Here is a 21759-nt window from a genome sequence, read left to right as displayed (position 1 = left end):
TTTCGACTTTCAGTTCGAATTTTTCATTAAATCCTAATAGAGGCGTGTCAAAATTCTTAAAATACTCCTCATTTTATTTAAGGAATAAAAATATTGTAAGGATTTAGGCATTGGTTGGGATTTAATGAAATTTACAAAAATATCATTGCTTAAATCTTTGAAATTTTTATTAAAAAAGAAAATTTTAGGTAGCATTACTCCAGTTGGCCGAGGGTGGCCAAGCCACCCCTAAAGTTTTTTTTTTTTAAAAAAAAAAAAATCAAATATTTTTAAAAAATTGTAATTTACCCCCACAAAGTTTCTAAAATTGTTAATTCACCCCTAAAAGGGAAAAATAACATCGTTTTGGAGTGGTCAAAATTCTGTATGGTTTGACGGTCAAACCAGACGGAGTGCCTTAATTGAAATTTTTGGAGGGTACATTGCAATTTTTTAAACTTTGGTAGCCAAATTGAAAATGACTGATAACTTCAGGGGGGTGAATTGTATTTAACCAAAAAATAAATAAAACAATTTTTTTAGGGAAAAATACAAAAAAGCCCCCCAAACTACCATCGATTCTCCGGATGGCACCCCAAACTACCAAAGCTTGGATTCCGGCCCATCAAATTACCAGACACTTGTATTTTGGCCCCATCCGTTAGTTTGTGCTGTTTATATGGATGTAAATTAGTCATGTGCCGTGCACGTGACTCTTAAGTACAAAAAAAATTCGAAAATGCCCTTCATTTTAACATTGAAATTACTGGATTGCCCATACTTCAAAAAAACACGTGTGAGAGTGATTTAGGGGCAGAAATTACGGAAATGTCATTCATCTTCTTCGATGGCACGCATGCTCTGTTTTACTACAAAACCGTAACAAACAAAGAGAGGGAGAGTGAGTGACTTTTTCTGGCTTCCTTCTATGTCCTGATGGGTGAAGAGATAAGAGAAAGTGGAGCTTTTATGCACTAAAACGCGTTTGACGTCCCAACTTCGGCAACTCCCAACTCTGGCAAGAAGACCGTGAAAGCCTCCCCGACTTTCTCGCTCTTTCTCCTTCTTATGGCTTGCTTTTCCTCCTGCTTTTTTCAGCCTTTTGTATTTTGTGCTTACTGCTATTTTTGCAAAAATGTGAGGAACCTGAGTGCCACATCCTTGTGGTGCTCGGCTTTGCCGTCGAGTTTGCAGAGGAGGACGAGGATCAACCACACGATCTGTACGGAAATCAGACTATCGTCTGACTCGGGGCTCCCGAAGTAGGATTCCGGTAATGGAGCTTGCACCAGATTCAAGAGGAACAATAGTGATGTGCAAGCCAAGGCAATGGCAAGAGAGAGAGACCAGTCCTGAGAGAAACAAAATATGGTTTGAACCAAAGTGAGCAAAAAGTTCCCGTCGTTTACTACCTCTCTCGGAATGGCCAGCTTAAGCATCCTCATTTCATAGAGGATGGAGTGAAACTGGGATCCAGATCCTCTCTATCTCTCTCTCTTTTGTGCCGGTGTTCCAGATGGCCGGCCATCATTACCCTGGGTTTTTCTGGAGCTGCAGATCTCATGGGTGGTGGAAGAACAGTAACAACTTCTTATAATGCTCTGTTTCTTGGCGGTGCTGACAGTCTCCTCCAAGTTATGCAAAAAAGCTTTCCAGAATTGGGTTTGACGCGAAAAGATTGTAAAGAAACGAGCTGGATTAAATCCGTGCTCTACATTGCCGGATACACAAGTGGAACAGCCCCTGAAGTTCTTCTCCAACAGAAATCCCTGTTCAAGAACTATTTCAAAGAAACGGAACGTTGTTCAAAATCCAGTGGCTAAGCTTGTGGCAAGATCCGAAGGAGAATGCAGAGCCGCATATGAACTGGATCAGGAGCCTTTACCGTTACATGGGTCCTTATGTTTCGGGGCATTCGAGGGAAGCGTACGTGAATTACAGGGATCTTGATCTGGGGATGAACAAGAACAAGAACGCCAGCTTCGTAAAGGCAAGCTTTTGGGGCAGCAAGTACTTCAAGAATAACTTCAACAGACTGGTGAGAGTGAAGACTAAAGTTGATCCAGATAACTTCTTCAGGCATGAACAGAGCATCCCACCTCTTCCACACGTACAGTGAAAGTCTTCACTACAACACACCTCTCTATTTCTATCTCATGTTTTTTTTTTTTGTTGTGTGTTTTTGGTGGAAGATAAATCTATAACAAATATTATCCTATTTGTAGAGTTTGTCACCAAGCTAGAGCTGAAATGGTCTGCCTAACGTGCACTATTAAGTCACGTATATGAAGCCACGTATCTGAAGGGAAGGGCATTTTGGAGAGTTTGTGTAATGTTAAGTCACGTGCACGGCATGTGATTCATTTTCATCCATTTAGACGGCTCAAGCTGACGGATGGGGTCAAAATACAAGCGTCAGGTAATTTGGGGGGCCGGAATCCAAGCTTTGGTAGTTTAGGGTGCCATCCGGAGAATCGATGGTAGTTTGGGGAGCTTTTTTGTATTTTTCCCATTTTTTTATTTTATTTTGGGTTAAATACAATTCACCCCCCTGAAAGTTATCAGTCATTTTCAATTTGGTTACCAAAGTTTAAAAAATTGCAATGTACCCCCCAAAAATTTCAAAAAATTTCAATTAAGGCACTCCATCTAGTTTGACAGTCAAACCATACAGAATTTTGACCACTCCAAAACGACGTTGTTTTTCCCTTTTAGGGGTGAATTAACAATTTTAGAAACTTTGTGGAGGTAAATTACAAATTTTTAAAAATATTTGAATTTTTTTTTTTTTTTTTAAAAAAAAACTTTAGGGGTGGCTTGGCCACCCCCGACTACCACTGGGGGTAGCCGCGGTTGCCGGGGGTGGTGCGCGGCCATCCGCAGCCCCTGGGGGAGGCCGCGGCCACCCCCAGAGGTTGTCGGGGGGGTGGTGTGCTGCCACCCCCTTAGTATTTTCTTTCCCTTTTTTTTTTAAAAAAATAAATAAAAAATAAAATTGTTTTATTTTTATTAAATTTTTTAATTTTTTATTTTTAATGAACACGTGTCGGCTTTTTATTGGGTGTCCCTAAAAAGGCAAAACGACGTCGTTTTGAAGTGGTCAAAATTATGTCTGGTTTGACAGTCAGACCAGATAAAGTGCTTAAATTGAAAATTTTTAAAACCTTGAGGGGGTACATTGTAATTTTTTAAATTTTGATAATCAAATTGAAAATGGCCGATAATTTCAAGGGATGAATCGTATTTAACCTTTTTATTTTTGGAAACAAATTTCAAACACAAAAACAAAAACCAGTTTGCCAAACGAGCCCTTGTTCTTCAAATTCAAGCAAAGTGAGAGCGGTTGAAATGGACAAGGAAGGTGGAATTGTTTGAATGGGCTTCCATATTCTGTTAACTTTCCAAAACTCATAAACAAGACCTATGGGAAGACTGGGATACTTCCTGAAAACCCATTAAGGTTATATATATCCAAACTAACGAGGCTAGTAAGAGCTCGTTTGGTAAACCGGTTTCTGTTTTTGTGTTTGAGAATTGTTTTCGAGAACAAAAACAAAAAATTGTTTTCTGTTGTTTTTTCTTTAAAAAAGTGTTTGGTAAACTCTTTTCAAAAATAGTTTTGAAAACAGAAAACAGTACCTAAGGCGTTTGGACAATTGTTTTCAAAACAGTTTTCATTTAAGAAGAAAATAGAAAACTGTTTGGCCTTTCTATATATTTTTTGTTTTCAATTTTTTGTTTTTCCATTTATTGAGTGATTTCCAAACAGAATTTTGTTAAATTTAGTCATTAGATTTGTCTTCTTTTTATAGAAGTAATATGCTAGGGACCATTTTTTTTCTTCTTCTTGTGATCCTCTTAAAGTTGATGTTACTTTCAAAATCACCATTGACTTTGGGATGAATCACTTTTGAATTTTAATCCAATTATAATTTTAAAAGCTACATAAACTTTAGGAGGATAAAAAAAGACAAAAAATAAATAAAAATGATTCTTTGTATTACACCAACATACATACAGTAGTACACAAATTGAGATAGTAGTAATCAATAAATTGAATTAGATTTTGGCAGAATGAATTTTCTATTGCATTTTTACCTAGTATAAATAGATAATTACAGAGTATTTGATAAGTGTTAACAATAGAATCGAGAGAGCTTTGATATATACAATTACTGCAATTGCAGAGATAAAATGACATCTTATGCTATCTTCCTCTTTATCTTTATCTTCAGTGCTTGTGTTGATAAGTCTTGAGGAGATAACTTTTGAAGAGTTTGAATTAATGTGATGACGTACACAAGCCACATGTGTAGTTGTTGTGGAAAATTCTTCTGCATAATAATATGAAATTGGTGTATGCCTTCTCCAATATAAAGACCCAGAGCTCATTGCCCTTCCTGCTGGTGGCAAATGCGGGTTTACCAGGCGCTTCACATGGAATCCAATCATCCACAACAACCAGGACCCACTCACCCTAGAAAGAGAACAAGAAAACCACAATATGCAGTTATATAAATGCTTATCATATCAATAGCTAAAAGAAACTATTTTAACAAACTTCATATATATCTCATGCCAAGACATAACACGACAATGAATTTCATGATTCACAATTATAAGTTGCATCAGTCAAGGAAGTCGGAATCACAACCTAGCGAAAATTCATCCATCTGGAAAGAAATATAGCAAGGCCATTCTTAAAAGTCAAGCACGTCCATCCAAATGGATCTCAACTGACTAGTAGAGAATCAAGCCAGATGAAATTAAGCCTGAGTAGAGAATGGCAAAGACCTTGAATAAATTTTCCACAATAAATTTTAACTTTTGAACTTCTTCTTAACTGAAACCCTAGGAGCTCTAAGAAGAAAAGTTTCCACGTAAATTTTTCAAGGACTTTGATAAGGACATTTGTTGCTTTCAGCTAACTAAGTTAAATGTCTCTCCTCCAGCTGCAGAAGGCCTGGTATCAGCCATCTTGTGCCAGAGGTAGTGCATGCCTGCAAGTAATACCATCCTTAACTGAGGGCAAGAATAGATGGACTAGAAAGATGAGTTTGTCTAACACATTGTTTTGCAATGGTGCAATATTCCATCCAAGCAAAGGGCTAAAATGACTAAAAAGATACTCGTAACTGAACATAATGTTCCCAAAACTAATCATAGTTTTACTACCTATCATCATTCTCGCCAACATTGTATGCTAAAAATAAAAAATGAAAACTAATTCTGATGCTTCAGTACCTCATAAGACAGTACATTGAATCTATGTATAGAAACAGTACACACTAAACTGCCTACTCCTCAAGTGTCACGGTACAATCAAATACAACTTAAAACAACCAAGTAAATAGCCCTTCCCCCCCACTCAACCGGTCAACCCAACCAAATTCTAACGAAGTTTCCTTTGTTCCGATCCTTAGCCTCATTCAGCCACAACACAATCAAGCTACCAAAATATACAACACCCAGCAACTATGCACACCCATTCGGCCATCCAGAAAATCTGAACAGGAAGCTCATCAACCCTCACTACTTCTGCTACATAACCAACCAAGAAACCCAAAATCTCAAACAGCAAAACAACAATCGATCAAGCCATAACCGGCCCTTACCATCGAAAATCAACACCCAAAAATCCCCAAATCAAACGCTTAATTCAATTACGTCCCCTCCAACTGAAACAGGGGACAAATAAAAATCATAGACAAACCACAACATTTTCCTTTAAACACCCATTCGGTTAGAGCTTCTTCAACCAACTAGTCAAACCTAAATCTCACAAGGTGTTGAGGAGGAACCGGAATCCACCTCAACCCAATCGGCCAAATCACAATAAATCCCCAAAATAACTTTATTAACTATAAATCAATTGGGTATATACCAAAATCATAGAGAAGAAAGAAAACAGAATCTCACCTAGCTTTGGTCTCTCCCAGCCGTGAGCCCACCGTAGAGCCTTCTAGTTGAAATGCACCAGCTCTCCTCCACCGTGCGTCACCCACTCCTCTTGGTCTGGTTCTTGGCCTGACTGTGCGACGAAGATGAAGAATAGGGAGGTGGGTTTTGTGACTTCTGTCAAACAAAAGAGAAGGTGCGTTCTGTGACTTCGTTAAAACGAAAGAAAATGAAAGCGGAGCTGAAAAGAGTCGAACGGCCGACCTTGAAGACTATAGGAGTACTGTGCACTTAAAAGAAAACGGTTTCTCACAAAGTTTCCGCGTGTTTTGTTCGGTTCCGATAAAAAATATGAAACCTGTTTCTGAAAACAGATTGAACTTGTTTCCAGTTTTCGTGTTTCTTCTGATTTTTGTTTTCTGTGATTTTGTTTTTAAAACAAGTAGCCAAACGCCTCATTATGGTTATAAAACATGTTTTGTTGTTTTGGAAACAGAAAACTGTTTCCAAAACAGGTTGCCAAACAGGCTCTAAGGTTTTACCGATTCCTCTGCTCAGCGGCCCATAAAGCTTGTTTAAATTTTTAGTTTTCATTTTTCTTTTTTCTTTTTTTCATTTTTTTTTTTCAAATTTATAAAATTATTTTTGTGTTGTTATTAAAAAAACATTAATATCATTTTTATCTTTTTACTGACTTGGATTAATAGGTAAACCCCAATTATCTCAACTTCTAAAATTTATCCCCACTCGGTCTAATATCAAATCTAAAGCACTAGAAGCAGATATTCAACAATTTTTCCTAAATTTAAGGAACAAAATTATTTTTTACTTCCCTATAAAAAAAATTTCCTATAAAAAAAATGTTTAATAATAAATTTTCTTATATCAATTAAATATTATTTATTTATTCTTTTTCTTACTTTCCTATTTTTTGTTATTTTTATCATTATATAATTCATTAAGTAGCACTGTAGCTACCAAAGGGTTTAGGCAAAATATAGGAAAATTGATGTAGGTAATTTTTTGTGACTTTTTTCAAAATTTTCCTATATTTAAGAAAGGGAATTACTTATAGAATATCTGCTACTAGTGCTTTAACAACTTAATAAGCTTAGACCAAGATTAAAAATTCATTTTAGCTCATTTATCATAAATTTATAAAGTAATTCCAAAAATTAACTTAATACTTTTATTGAGTAGATGGGGTATCAAATCATTCCCACGTAATAATTAAAAACCTTTATTTATTATTTTTTTTTTACATGTCCACACAAGAGGGGGAGGGAGAATTTGAACTAGCTAGTGACCTCCGCTTCATAAGACGTGATCTCTAGCCAATTGAGCTACCCCTTAGGGACATTAAAAACCTTTCGCCTAAGCATAAATTCATCTTAGTAATTTCTTGCTTGCAGACAGACGCCATTTTTAATAACATAAATCTCCCTCTTGACCTTTCAATAATCAAAATCATATTTATTAAGGGTGCGTTTGGGATTGCGATTTCGTAAACAATAAGTGCGATTTTAAACCAAATCGCAAAGCATAAATCGTTTGGAACTGCGTTTTTAAAAATTGCTATTTGAAAAAGCAAAAAATCCGTCTTTTCAAATCATAGATAAGATGGTGCTTTTTTGAAAACGCAGAATTTTAAAGTTAAATTCGCGATTTTAAAGGTTAAACTGCGATTTTGTCAAACGCTTAACTGCATTTTTAAAAATCATTTTTTTCAAATCGCACATTTTAAAATCGTTATTTACAATCTCACTTTTTAAAATCGCAAACCCAAACAGACCCTAAATATATTAATGCCCAAATTAACGTTTTCAACTTTGCAAATTCTATTAAAATTGACAAAATCTCTAAATTCAAACTCCAAACATCTCCACCCAAAGTCAACTTTGAAAATAATTTTATCAACATGCTAATAATTAATGTACCCGTAGCACCTTATTGTCGGATTATCTGCCAAAATTTCTTGGAACATATCAATTAATATTATGAACCCAAAATCTTGAATGCCGTTCTAAATGTCCTTAATCTTGTGGTGTTGTCAGAAAATACATTAACATAATTGCTACATTTTGGCCCGACCAAGCACTGTATTTGTTAATTAATGAAAGAAAATATAATGCAATATTGGACAAATAAATATAAAGCAGAAAAAATAAAGACATAAAGAATTATGTAGTTCGATCTATGACATATGTCTATAAAATAAAGCTCAAAGGATTACATTTTACAATCATACCCTTCAAATTTACAATATAACATACTCCTATTTATATTTATAGAAAAATTAAGATAGATGAGAATAATACAAATAAGCTTCAACTACAACTAGGTAATAGTTTTTAACTGTAACTAATTGATAGGCTTCAATTGTAATTTGAATTCTTAAACTCTACAATATATTGAAGGTCTCGTTTGATACGCGGAATGTGTATTCTATTATGAAAATGAATAGTTATTACTGGGAATGAAGAATAATTGAATGGATTAATTATTTCAATTCTTTCGTTTGGTGACAACACATATATTACAATTGGAATTGAACTAAAATTATTAAAAAAACCCACATAATTTATTATTTTTCTAAAAAACTTGATTTTATTATTATTTTTTTTTAAAAAAAATAATAATAACAAAATGTTCAATCTATGGGTGACCAACCACCCAAAGTGAACCTCGGGGTGGTGTGGTCACCCCCGACAAGTATGGGGGTGGCCTAGACCACTCTTGACAAGCATTGCGGGTTGTTGCAACCACCTCCAGAGGGATTCGAGGATGGCCTGATCTATATTGAGGGTGGTGCAACCACCCCTGGGGTTTGCTGTGGGTGGCCGGCCACCGATTGGGGTGGTTAGCCACCCACAAATCTAACCAATTTTTAATTTATTTTCTATTTTTTGTTTTTAAAAGTTTAGTTGTAAAGAATTAAAGAAAAATAAATATTTTAAAAGGTTGTCTATTCCCTTAGAAATAACGATTCTTCCTATTTTTTAGAGGAATAGTTATTCCTCCCATTTTTAACAGCTATTCATAAAAACAGTTATTCATATGAATAGCTATTGTAATGGAATAGCTATTCAATTCCATTTCAATAACTTATTCCGCAAATTAAACGGACCAACAGTTACGAAGAAGCGGAGAATGGAGTTTGCTTCATAGGCTGTAGCCCTTACAAAGACCATAATGTCCTTAGCAAATTGGCATCATAGTTCTATTCCAATTTGTGTATGCATATTATTTCCTTCTGTTGGATAAGAATTCGAAGAGCTTCTGCTTATCTCTTGTACCTTCCATCCTGACCAAATGTGAACTGATATGGCTTACTTTAAGCAAGAGTAGAAAACACAGGCACCAATAAGTGGTCTTAAATTAGTCAAAAAAAAAAGAAGCCTTAACGAACGTGAGTGGAATTTAAGAGCCAATTAAGAAATGCATTAACAAGAGAATTAATGGACAAATAATAACAAAAAAATCTCAATCCACAATTAATATCCTCATGGCTCATGCAATGAATAGTCCTTAACAGCAAAAAGTGAGCCAACCTTTTTCAATTATTCGTAGATTTTAAGTCGAGCATGGGAAAGTTCAAGAATGAAGGCGATGAGCTACGAGTTCTTTGCTTTGCGGTGAGGCCCAATCTTGATATGACAAGTGTCATCATTTTACACTTTGAAGTCCAGATGCTGACACCCACGAGAGATTCCATGACGTGGCAAAAACTCGGCCACGAATTTGACGCTGTGCGTTCATCGTGGCTTGGCCCCCATGTACACGTGTCGAATTGAATCAGTTGGATTTTAATTGACTTTAATTATTCTAAGAACGCATGACGGTGTAATAAATTGAATTGGAGAAAAAATTTCAAATCCAATTTGGAAATTTTGATTTATACCCCAAGTTTAACGAACGGTTTAGAAAATTCTAAATTTTATCACACATTTCAGAGCATCAAGATTATTAATTTCAATCCAAACACTACGTATATTAATACCAAGATCAAAGCAAACATAAAAGAAAATTCACACAAATATTTTGATAATTATGTATAAATCTTTTGAATAACTTTTTTTTTTATCCCAAAAGTATTCATTATAGGAGATTTGTACTATATATTAATCTTACTTACAAAATTTTTGTAACTCTCAAGACCCAATTAATAACCATGACAAATGATGTGTTCACCTCCTTACACAGTGTCTCTGAATCTTTTGTACTTCTTTTTTATAAATCATTTTTACGAACAAACCTCGTTCGCTTTAACCCCTAACTCTAGTTGATGTAGGCTTTTTCTTATTTGAATGGTGAAGAAACTTTGAGGAGGTTTGTATCCGTTTATGCTCAAGATCAATGAAAACCCTCTTAAAAAACAAATAAAATATTGTTTTTTTTTCCTAAGACTCTGGAAATTGAGGTATGTGATGGTAGTGGTGCTTATATAGAGAGGAAGAAAACAAAGTTTTTAGGTCAAAGTCGGTTAAAATTTAAACACTCAGCTGTGGGATTTGACCGACCAAATCTTAAGTTCAATCGTTCAAGAAATTAGGGTCTCAATGATTGAGCACTAATTAGACATTTTCTGCTAAACAAAATTTAATCGAGCCATTGATCGAGTCTCTCGAGTTTCACTATTGAACAACTCTACTTTACCTGGGTCGATCGACCTTTGGTAGAGTATGTTGACACAGTTTTCAGTATGATGATGTGGGAGGTAATGAGCCCCAAATATTAGAGCAACAAGACTAAATTCACCGAGGTTGGGTTGTTCTTCTTGAATTACAAAATGGCTTCCAACACCTGCAAAATGACAAGGGCACACCGGAATTCTCCTGTGATTTTCCTCCGATACTTAAGTTAGTCCAGTAGAATGTGAGAACTCGATGTACATAACTTTTTTTTTTTTTGTTCAGCCCGCTGAAATACCTCATGACTTATTATTTATAGATCTCATGAAATAATTGCAAAGTAAAGTGATTCCGGATTTCTTTGGATTCTTGTCACCTCAGTATGAATAGCGTTCGGGTACACTTCAAATAGTGACTTCCAGTATGATTTGACATTGGCAATATATATATGGGAATTAGATCCTGAATTTCACGAAATTTGGTCATCTAACCGCAAGTTGTTCTGACAGCCCCATAATCCTTGTCTACCGAGGATGCTTAATTCCCTACTAATGGTGGGTTCAGACGATCCTTAATTGTACTTTTACCCGACTCTTCTAAAATTTTGAGTGCTCCTTCGGACACTGCCTTAAATATCGGGTACGGTAGTTTTCCAACAACCTTCGACCAATAGTCTCGATTTTTAGTGCTAGAGTTGTTGCACTGCCTCAATCCATAGAGCGTAGAACGAGGCAGCAACTGAAATCTTTCAAACTTCAATTATTGATGTTGCTTTGTACCGCATTTTGAACTCAACTCACCTCCACGCCTAAACCTTTTAATATGTCATATTTCGGCATTAATTGCGTTTATTAACACTAAAATCCTAACACAATTTGGAAAAAAATAAAAAATAAATATCCTTATTTGAATTGGAACAGATAATCTCAAAAAAAAAAAAAAAACTAATTGTAATTTTAGTAATATCAAAGCATATTATTACTTTTTAATCAAGTAGGTACGTATTCTCATCATAAACTATTTTTAAATCTGATTTTTTCACAAGAAAATTGATATCATCATAAATTAATTAATTTTCTTCTATTTTCCCCTGTCAGAATTTTTGAGTTTTTTTTTTTTTTTTTTTTTTTTTTTTTTTTTTTTAAATCTTCTAAATATTTGTATTTAAACAAACGGGAATACAAATTAAGAAAAGTTTGAGATGAAATTTATGTATTTAAAGTAAAACGAATTCAACCAATTATGTGGTTTATTTTGAAGTTCACGTCGTCCTTTAAGCCAACGTCTAGTCGCAAGTGGCTTTGCTATCTTTCTCCGAGTAGCTTCCGTGAGCTCACTTACTCGACCATTTGTCCGTTTCTTCGTTTGTCATGTATATCAGAAGTAGGCCGACTCGAGACATTTTGAAATCTTATGCGAGAAGTTTAAGTGATGTTTTTAATTTATTTAAAATTTATTGTTTATTATTTATTAAATTTTTATACTCAAATATTTTTAACATTTCCTTTTAAATTGATAATATAGCTAATTCATTTAGTATTTCTTGTGACATTATTGATATTAGGTAGGGTTTTATCAATTTTAATTTTGATCTGAAGAAGCAACTGTAACAGATATTGTCAATAAAATTCTATAAGCAAGTATTGCATTAGGAAAAAAAATCAAGTCCTTTTATATAATTTTAATGTGTCAATTGGAGCACTTTCTTCTATTTGTGAAATATGTGTTAAAACTTTTAGTTTTAAAAATAAATATAAACCATCAATATCATAATAGATATCACATTTTAGAAAACCTTCAAGATTAAGACACTTTTTTTTGTTTTTTGTATTTTTTTGCAAACTATCATTGTCTACTGATTTTAATTTCTTAAAATTAAATAATAAAAAAAATAGTATATATGAAATTGTTCAAACTACTCTCAATTGAAGAAATAGCTTGATCAATTATATTTAAGAAATAATCAATTCGAAAAGATTCTTTAATAGATTGTGTTGTCTCGTCATTGACAATCTCATCAAATCGTTTCTCTCTACGAATTATACGTTTTTCATGAAATACATGTTCTATTTCCATGTTAGTCGCAATCTCGTTAGATGAAATCGTAGTAGACGTAAATCCATTTCTCTATAGTTTTTAAAATAAGAAATAAGATATTTTAATTGATCTACAACAACATCAATATGCATGTCTTTTGATTGTAAATTTAACAGCAAATAATATATCATACCAAATAGCTAACCATGCTTAATAAGAATTCAAAACTTTCAATCACATAGGTTGCTAAACAATTAGCTTCGCTTCTTGTTATAGGATCCTCACTTGTTTTTGCTACTTGCAATAAAGCATCTCTAAACTTTCCATCTTCTCAACATTTTTTTTTTTCCATTCTATTTTGAACGTTGGATTCAATTATAAATGCATTATTTTTTAACGTTGTATGTGTACTGAAGCAACACTGAGAGAGAGAGAGAGAGAGAGAGAGAGAGAGAGAGAGAAACCCATATCTCATGTAATAATATTAATACATTTTGTTAATTATTATTTTTTACCACAATTTAAGGTCTTAATTAAAGAATATTGACGGTAATTAAATAAAATATTTAGATATTTTCCATCTTCTTAACATTTTTTTTTTCATTATATTTTGAACATTGGACTCAATCATAATTAAAATACATTATTTTTTTGACGTTGTGTGTATATTAAAGCAACACATGTAAGAGAGAGAGAGAGAAAAAAAAAAAACTCATATCTCATGCAATTATATTACTTCTTTTCTTAATATATTTTACCATAATTTAGGGCATTAATTAAATAATATCGATGGTAATTAAGGCCTTCAATTTTTATTTTTTGGAAAATAAATCTCCATTAATATTAAGTAATTGATGCCTTACTAAATTGGGTCCCTAGCCTGCATGATATTAGTGCCTTTCTTATTTTTATTTTTACTATAATTTGGGGTCTTATTAAAAGAATATTGATTACAATAAAGGTCTTAATTTTTATTTTATTTTTTTAAAATAAATCTCCATTAATATTTTTTAATTGGTGCCTTGCCCCGACACAGTTGTTTGCCATCCATCAATAAGATCTGAGGTGCATAGAGCATTATTGTAGGGCTTTTTATGGGGTCTTTTTATCCTTAATTCAGTTTATTAATATGATTAACAGAACATGTGATTTTTATATTCTTTAAAAATATCAATTTAATAGAATTTATTCTATCTAATCCGAAAGAAAATTTGGCCCACCAAATTAATTATAGTCCCACATTTAAGGTATATATACAAGCTGTAAGTCAGTAACGAGAGAGAGAGAGAGAGAGAAAAAAGAAAAAAGTAAAATCAGGTATATGATCCAAAATTATTAGTTACAAAAATATGAATACCCAGCTGTTTTATATGCCTTATTATACATAGGACAAAAATCAATTGCATTTGGAGAATCTTAGCATTAGCATTATCCCCGAGTTTTTATATTCATATTTTGGACTACTCGGGCATCATTAATTGGCACAACTATTTTTTTTTTTTTTTTTTTTTTGTTTCACGCAGGGTTCCACTTTTTTCTTTTTCTTTTTCCTTTTCTTATGGGATAAATATAAAATTAATTTCAGTGGCTATAATCGACTTAAATTACAATTTTTTATTTTTATTTTTTATTTTTTTACAGTATAAAAATAGTTCAGAGTCATTGGAATAGGCTAAAATAACAATTTAATCACTGCAGTTAAATTTTGTCAAAACATTTTGACGAATTTCATATTGTGTTTAGCTTCCAATCACCTCCTTTTCTTTTCTTTTTTTTTTTTATTAAAAAAAATAAGTTTTATATATTTATATTTTTATTATTTTTGTTAAGAGTAACCCATGTCATCGTTTTTTTTGGCGATGACGTGACACTAACAGGATTTTTGAGGTGTTTGACCGAATTTGATTGTAAATATTAAATTGTTATTTTGGTATATTTTAAGAATTTTTGAATTATTTTTTATATTGCACGAAACAATTTACAAAAGACTGATTTGGCATTTATGTATTTTCTTATTTCTGGCCTGAAATTTCCCAAGAAGAAAAAAATATTATCATTTTAACTCACGTAAGCAGCACGCTATCACTGAGTCGTACTCGCACGCGATCACCGTTCATCACCACCGATCACAATCTTTAGCAAATTAAAAAGACCTTCTAGTCTCTTCCATCTCCAGAACCTTCCCGCAAGCCGCCACCTACCGTTGGATCTCCTCACAGGTACACCTGGCGAGCACACATCCCAACATCATCCCAAGTTGTATAATGAATACACCAGAAATTTCGCTTACATTTCATTTCATTTCACCTCTATATATACACAAACACCTCCCACATTAACTCTCACCTCTCTCTCTTTCTCTCTCACACACTACAACATACAGGCTCTCATATCCGACTCCACGAGCGACTCACCTGACCTCGACATGGCTCCTGAGCTCGTTCCAGCTTCTGTAGAACCGCCTACCAAAACCGTGACCATGCCAAGCCGGGCCTTCGTGACTTTCTTGGCCGGAAACGGAGACTACGTGAAAGGCGTCGTTGGCCTGGCCAAGGGGCTGAGGAAGGCCAAAACGGCGTACCCTTTGGTCGTCGCTGTGCTACCCGACGTTCCTGAGGAGCACCGTCGGATCCTGGTGTCCCAGGGCTGCATAGTGCGTGAGATTGTACCCGTTTACCCGCCCAACAACCAGACCCCGTTCGCCATGGCCTATTACGTCATCAACTACTCCAAGCTCCGCATATGGGAGGTACGTGAAAGATATTATTAACGTTACGTGGTCTTTGTTTAAGCTCTGGCCTGGATTCTCTGTTACACGTGGCGGTTCTCCGGATCTCCCGTGCTTACACATGGCGATCTAGCATGGGAGACTCGTGTGGAACCTCGTTTGCCTGTTTTTATGTCGGACATGTCGGACTCCAGTTTTCTCTTATTGGCGAGAATACCCCTCTCGTTTTGACAGATTTTTTGACATGTTTTTTACATCTTTCATATATATATATATATATATATTGGATTTATAGAGCCAACGAAACTTACACATGGGCTACATATTCAATACGTGGACCTACATATTTAATGATCAATTTAAAAAAAAATATTTATATACCGTATGTATATAAAAAATTGTATATATGATATATCTCTCTGCCTTTTTTTAAAAGGCTATTTTTGTCATCTTGAAATTACAGTTTTTTTTTTTTTTTTTTTTTTGAAGTTCTTGAAATTACAGTTTAATTTCGAGGTAATTAATGCTAATTATTTTGACATTGGATGTAGTTTGTCGAGTACAGTAAAATGATCTACTTGGACGGAGACATCCAGGTGTTTGATAACATCGACCACCTCTTTGATCTGCCCGATGGGTATTTCTACGCAGTGATGGACTGCTTCTGTGAGAAAACATGGAGTCACACGCCGCAGTACGAGGTCGGGTACTGCCAGCAGTGCCCTGACAAGGTGACGTGGCCGGCGGAGATGGGCCAGCGGCCATCCCTTTACTTCAACGCCGGCATGTTTGTGTACGAGCCCAGTTTGTCCACCTACGAGGACCTCTTGAAGAAGCTACAAGTCACACCACCAACCCCATTTGCTGAGCAGGTGTAAAACTACTTATAGCTGAATTTAATTATTTGATTTATATTTTAATACAACTCACTCTTTAAAAGGTTTAATAAGGAAGGTTGAGTACTTAAAATAAAAAATAAATGACGAAAACATGATTTGAACTCACGTTTAACTATTATACCACCTAAAATCAAGTTCTCTGCAATTAATCTGTTTTTTGGTGCTCGTTTGGTGCTCGTTTTTAATGGGTTATTCCTGGATTGTGCTGAAAATATATGTTGTATTATGTTTGTTTTGGCAGGATTTCTTGAACATGTACTTCAGGAGTGTTTACAAGCCCATCCCTCTTGTTTACAATCTGGTGCTTGCTATGTTGTGGCGTCACCCAGAAAATGTGGAGCTGGAGAAAGTGAAAGTTGTTCACTACTGTGCAGCGGTGAGTACTTTAGTGACTTTTTTTTTGTGTCGTTTAGTAGCTAAATTTTAAACTTCTAGCGTTTAGTACGTAGCTTAACACGTTTGATTTGTGGCCACGACTGCAGGGATCAAAGCCATGGAGGTTTACAGGGAAAGAAGAGAACATGCAGAGGGAGGACATAAAAATGCTTGTAAAGAAATGGTGGGATGTATACAGTGATGAGTCGTTGGACTACAAGAAGGGATCGGGGGCGGCAGATGGTGAAGCGGAGCCGGTGAACATGAAGCCATTCTTGGCTGCTCTTTCCGAGGCTTGTACGATTCAGTATGTGACGGCGCCATCAGCGGCATAACGACAAGCCACTTTGTTGGGATGAAATGAACGCCAAATTAACTCAAGAGTTAAAAGAGAGATTGAAGCGAGAGTCAAGATTTTCCTTTTATTTATGCTAAGGATGTGAACATGGGTTGGGAATAGGCTGTCGATTTTTGCTTTTGCTCTTTTTATCTTTTTGTTGGTGCTAAAGTCATTTCCAAACTTTTAGGGTCGACGTTGGCTGTTGGGTCGATCTGTGTAAATGTAATGTGTGCTTAGACCGATGAATACATGTTTTGACTTTTTAAAATTCTGTCTCTCTCTCTCTCTCGACTTTTTAAAATTCTGTCTCTCTCTCTCTCTCTCTCTCTCTCTCTCTGCGTCTCTCTCTATACAGGTTTATTAATTTATCCTCCTTGATTGTTCTACCTCTAGCTAGAAGGATAATTATCAAAGTATAACTTTGAGGCCTAGATATCACACAACTCAAATGAATTTGACCCTAATCGCTCACACTTTTAAGAGCATGCATTAATAACGGTTTCTTTTTAATTTAAAGAACTAAATTACTTTTTACTCTTTTTTTTTTTTTTTTTATGTAAATGCAATCCATAATAATTTTTCTTATACTATTTTTATATCATCTAAATATTTTTTAAATTAAATGATAGAATGATAGGAGAAAAAAAGATGAAAGAGAAACTATTTAAATATTGTTTTCGTAAAATGCTATAAGAATAAGAGAAAGAGTTTTTTTTTTTTTTTTTTTTTTTTTTTTTTTTAAAAAAAAAAAAAATTTAAATAATGTTAAGGAACCACTTTTGTTTCCTTAGATCGATGTATAACTTTCTTGATTTTTTCTTAGTTTATGGGACAACAAGAGAATCTGATTCAAATATTTTTTTAAAAGTTTTTATATAAATTTTTCTTACATTTACGGAAGAGAATGGGATATAGGAAAATTGTTTCTCATGCTCTTATATCTTTTCAATGTGAGATTCAATCATTTTTTCACTTAGACATGTATCCTAAACAATATTTTTTTAATGTGTGAGTTTATCACCACATTACTACATTCCTTATCAAACATAAGTGGTTGTTGTTGTTTTTATTATTATTATTATTATTATTATTTTTTATTTTCTTTTAAAAATCAATCTTATGCCACTCTTCAATATCAGTTGTGGGCAATGTGGGTTTGCTAGCGTCGTATATCTTTGTCTCTATTCCATGAACTCTCCTTTGTGTCTGTGCTCATGTCACGAACTTTTTTGCACCTTACTCTAGGGATCCTCGTTCACAAGAATCCTTGTACAAGTCCATGTCATGAAACCTTTGCCCTTACTCCAAGGATGTTCATCCATACTCGTACATTTCACTTTTTTTTTGTTTGGTTTATACTCTAGGGACCTTTGTATGTGCCTGCGCCACTCCATCATACAACACACTATCGTTGGCTTTGATATCACTTCTTAGGGAGATTAACACCTTGAGTCTTTTAGTAAGTCCATTATATAACATATTGAGACACTACACAACCCAAAAGTTTAAGCCTATGAGTTTAATCAACTATACTATATTAATTACTTACACTTCTTACGTATTTTTAATATGGGACTCAAATTATTTTTACAGTAACACATGTATACTCAACACAAACCATATTTGCTTAATGTCATATTTTTCTCTCTTAATGTTTAGTCTTTTATCCTTATTTGACGCCTAAATGTACTCATTATTCTTTTATTTTGATTTATGATGCAAATGGATGCATTAAATGCAAAACAAAGCTACTTGGGTGATTTTGGACAGTTTCGATATCGCTTTGTAATCTGGGCATAACTCTCTCATCCAAGCTCCGATTGAAATGATTCAAAATGCTATAGAACACCAAGAAAAAGGTCTACAACTTTCATGTTTTGAGTTTTGAGAGATACTAATTGAATCAAGGTCGAAATCGGGCTTGAAGTTGACGTTCTAATAAGCGGTCTATTTGCAGAAGTTTTCAGATCTTGTGCACGAAAGTCCAGCTAAAAATACCACATTTCTAGTTATATTAGGACTTTATTTTATTTTTAATATTTTCCTTAATTAGTCAGATTTGGATATTGTTATTTTAGGATAAGCTTTAAAATATCTTTAGAAGATAAGAGATAAGCTTTATAATATCTTTAAAAAATAAGGGATAAGCTTTAGCATATTTTTATGAGATTTTGTAGGCTTCTAATATGGGGGATGAATGTGTATAAAGTGGGAGAATCATCAGACTAGAAGATAATAATTCTCTTCCCTCTTCTCTAACTTTTCCTTTTAGTTTTAATCATGGCCCTGCGCGGCTAAACTTTTATAATTGGTCGAAGGAAACAGAAGCCTCGGAATCAATAAAACTGTGAGATTTAATTTGTTTTTATTGTTTAATTTATGCTTTAAGTATCGGGTATTCTTCTGTGTCTATTTTCATGATTGTCTCATTTAATTACTATGAGGCCTACTAATTTATTATCCGTTGCAATCTACTGTTGAGTTAGATATCAAATCCGTAATTGTTTGACCCCTCTAATTTATGAAGCAACTAAGATTTAATAATTTGCTGCGTCATAAATTATTAAATAATCTTAGTAAGAACGCCTGACGGAATTAAATGCAACCGCTTGTGCTTGTGTTATTTCGCTTCATCGATCTCTCTAATTCCTAAGGCTGCTATTAAATTAAACCTTTAGCGCTTGTCTTCTAATTAATTACGACTAAGGAGAGATTGAAAAATAGTTCCAATGGTGAATATTCAAAACATGAATTGATATATACTTGCATCGATAATCAGTTGTAAAATTTCGATGGTGGATGTTGACTTAGATCAATGTTTGTTCTTTTGATTTATACTTTAATTTATGTTCCTTAGTTGTTATTTTTAAAATTATTTTCGTTATACTCAAATCCCCCATCCTTATTCACGTAGCATAAAACTAGGCTAAATACTCTATGTGGGATCGACAATTATTTGCACCACTACATATATTTTCAGAAGTAAATATTTTATTTTTGGTTGTCTGCGACAGCAAACCAAGTCCGTACTCTAGGGACCTTTGTCTGTGCCTGCGCCACTCCACCATACAACATACTATCGTTGGCTTTGATATCACTTGTTAAGGAGATTGAGACCTTGAGTCTTTTAGTAAGTCCATTATATAGCATATTGAGACACCACACAACCCAAAAGTTTAAGCCTATGAATTTAATCAACTATACTATATTAATTACTTACACTTCTTACGTATTTTTAATATGAGACTCAAATTATTTTTGCAGTAACACATGTTTACTCAACACAGACCATATTTGCTTTTGTGCATCTGGAAAATGACTAGGTAGTAAGATACAATTTGTTGTTACACTTGACATCACCTGCATAGGTATATAAAATTATTAACTCTTTTCGAGTAGGTAAGAAAAATTACAAGTGAATCCGATTAGGGCCAGAGACAAACCACAAATGAGCATTTGCTTAATAATTATTTGATAATATGTTAATGTTACATTGGTCCCCTTATTTATAATACTACTTGACTACTAAAGCCATACATAAAGGAGATACTACAACTAGAATTAGACTATGAAAACAACATATAAAGAAGCCTATCATATAGACTATACCATATAAGTAAAGACTAAAGACTAATTAAGGACTAAAAAGAAGATAAATAATACTAACAAAAAAATAAAAATAAAAATAAAAATAAAAATAAAAATAATAGGACTTGTACTTCAAATATGACTTGACTTTCACTCCTGCACGACAAATAGAGCTTGTAGGCTTGTGGGCTTGTAGTTGTAGTTGTGGTGGAGGGCGTGGATCTCCCGAATGGTCACAGAGCTTTGGGCCGTGGTCTAAGGGCCCTGAAGATTTGGGTTGGACCCAAAGCAGAAAATGATTTACTGGTTGGCGCGTGGCTATCGATTGGGGTGGGTTCGGCCTGAGGGCCAACCAGATCAGTGACAACTTGTTGACCGACGACGAACCTTTAGGTTGGTTGGGCTTGGTTCGATTGCCAGTTGGCCCATTGCCAGATTCATGAGATATAATATGGGTAGAAAAATTGACCAATTAAATTTAGTTGGTAAATTTAATAAATTAATAGTATACTTATCACGTGTTTATTAAAAATTTGTAGTAAAAGTATATTATTTTAACTAATAGAACATTTTTTTTATTATTATTTTTTATTTTTTATTTTATAACCATCCCCCCTGAGCCTCCCATTGGGGACAATTTTTAATGATCAAATAAACTCTAAAAAATGGGTAAACTATGATTAAATTTCAATAAGAAAATTTGGTCATTCCTGTGCGCCGTCGCCAAACAAATAAATATAAATGGTCATTTCATTACAGTTCTTGTATTCATAATTTCATAGTAATACCCATTCATTGTTTTTTTTAAAAAAAAAATATTTTGAAACTTCATTAATAAAATTAAGAACTTCATTAATAATTTTTTTTTTGAAGGATTAATTCATTAATAAAATTAAGGGAGAGCATTTAGCTCTAGTAATACATACTTGTTTTCTAGCCTCTATTCATACGTACTTGTTTTCAAATTAGGTACATTTTTGTTATAGGTATAACTTGCCAATAAATCAAGAGTCAAGAGATTAACAAACGTAGTACTCTATGATATATATTGATATAAAATTAAGTAATGCAATGTCATTATTACGTTTAATCTTCGGTCCAAGCTAGCTTTGTCTGGGTTATTAAAATGGTAAGTCCAAGTGGTTGTCCTCTATAGGGTATAGCTGTATAAATATTTATAGGTAAAAGTTATATATATTTATTGAATTTCTGTTAATAGCTGAAATAAAAAAAAAAATAGAAAAGAAAAAGAAAAAACAAGACAAACAAACGGGTGATGGGTTA

General features: G+C 33.8%; 1 protein-coding gene and 1 pseudogene across 1 annotated transcript; both read left to right on the top strand.

Annotated features, from left to right (window-relative positions):
- Nucleotides 1-1541: 1541 nt before the first annotated feature.
- On the top strand, nucleotides 1542-2124 carry LOC133851473 (monolignol oxidoreductase AtBBE-like 15; annotated as a pseudogene).
- A 12760-nt stretch (nucleotides 2125-14884) lies between these two features.
- On the top strand, nucleotides 14885-17155 carry LOC133851852 (galactinol synthase 1). The gene is made up of 4 exons (XM_062288446.1): nucleotides 14885-15294; nucleotides 15825-16145; nucleotides 16414-16548; nucleotides 16655-17155. The coding sequence occupies exons 1-4, from the start codon at nucleotides 14971-14973 to the stop codon at nucleotides 16880-16882; spliced, it is 1008 nt and encodes a 335-aa protein (XP_062144430.1). The 5' UTR covers nucleotides 14885-14970; the 3' UTR covers nucleotides 16883-17155.
- The last annotated feature ends 4604 nt before the right edge of the window (nucleotides 17156-21759 follow it).

The sequence above is a fragment of the Alnus glutinosa genome, chromosome 12 (genome assembly GCF_958979055.1).
Source record: "Alnus glutinosa chromosome 12, dhAlnGlut1.1, whole genome shotgun sequence".
NCBI classification, from domain to species: Eukaryota; Viridiplantae; Streptophyta; class Magnoliopsida; order Fagales; family Betulaceae; genus Alnus; species Alnus glutinosa.
This window is presented reverse-complemented; position numbering and strand designations above follow the sequence as displayed.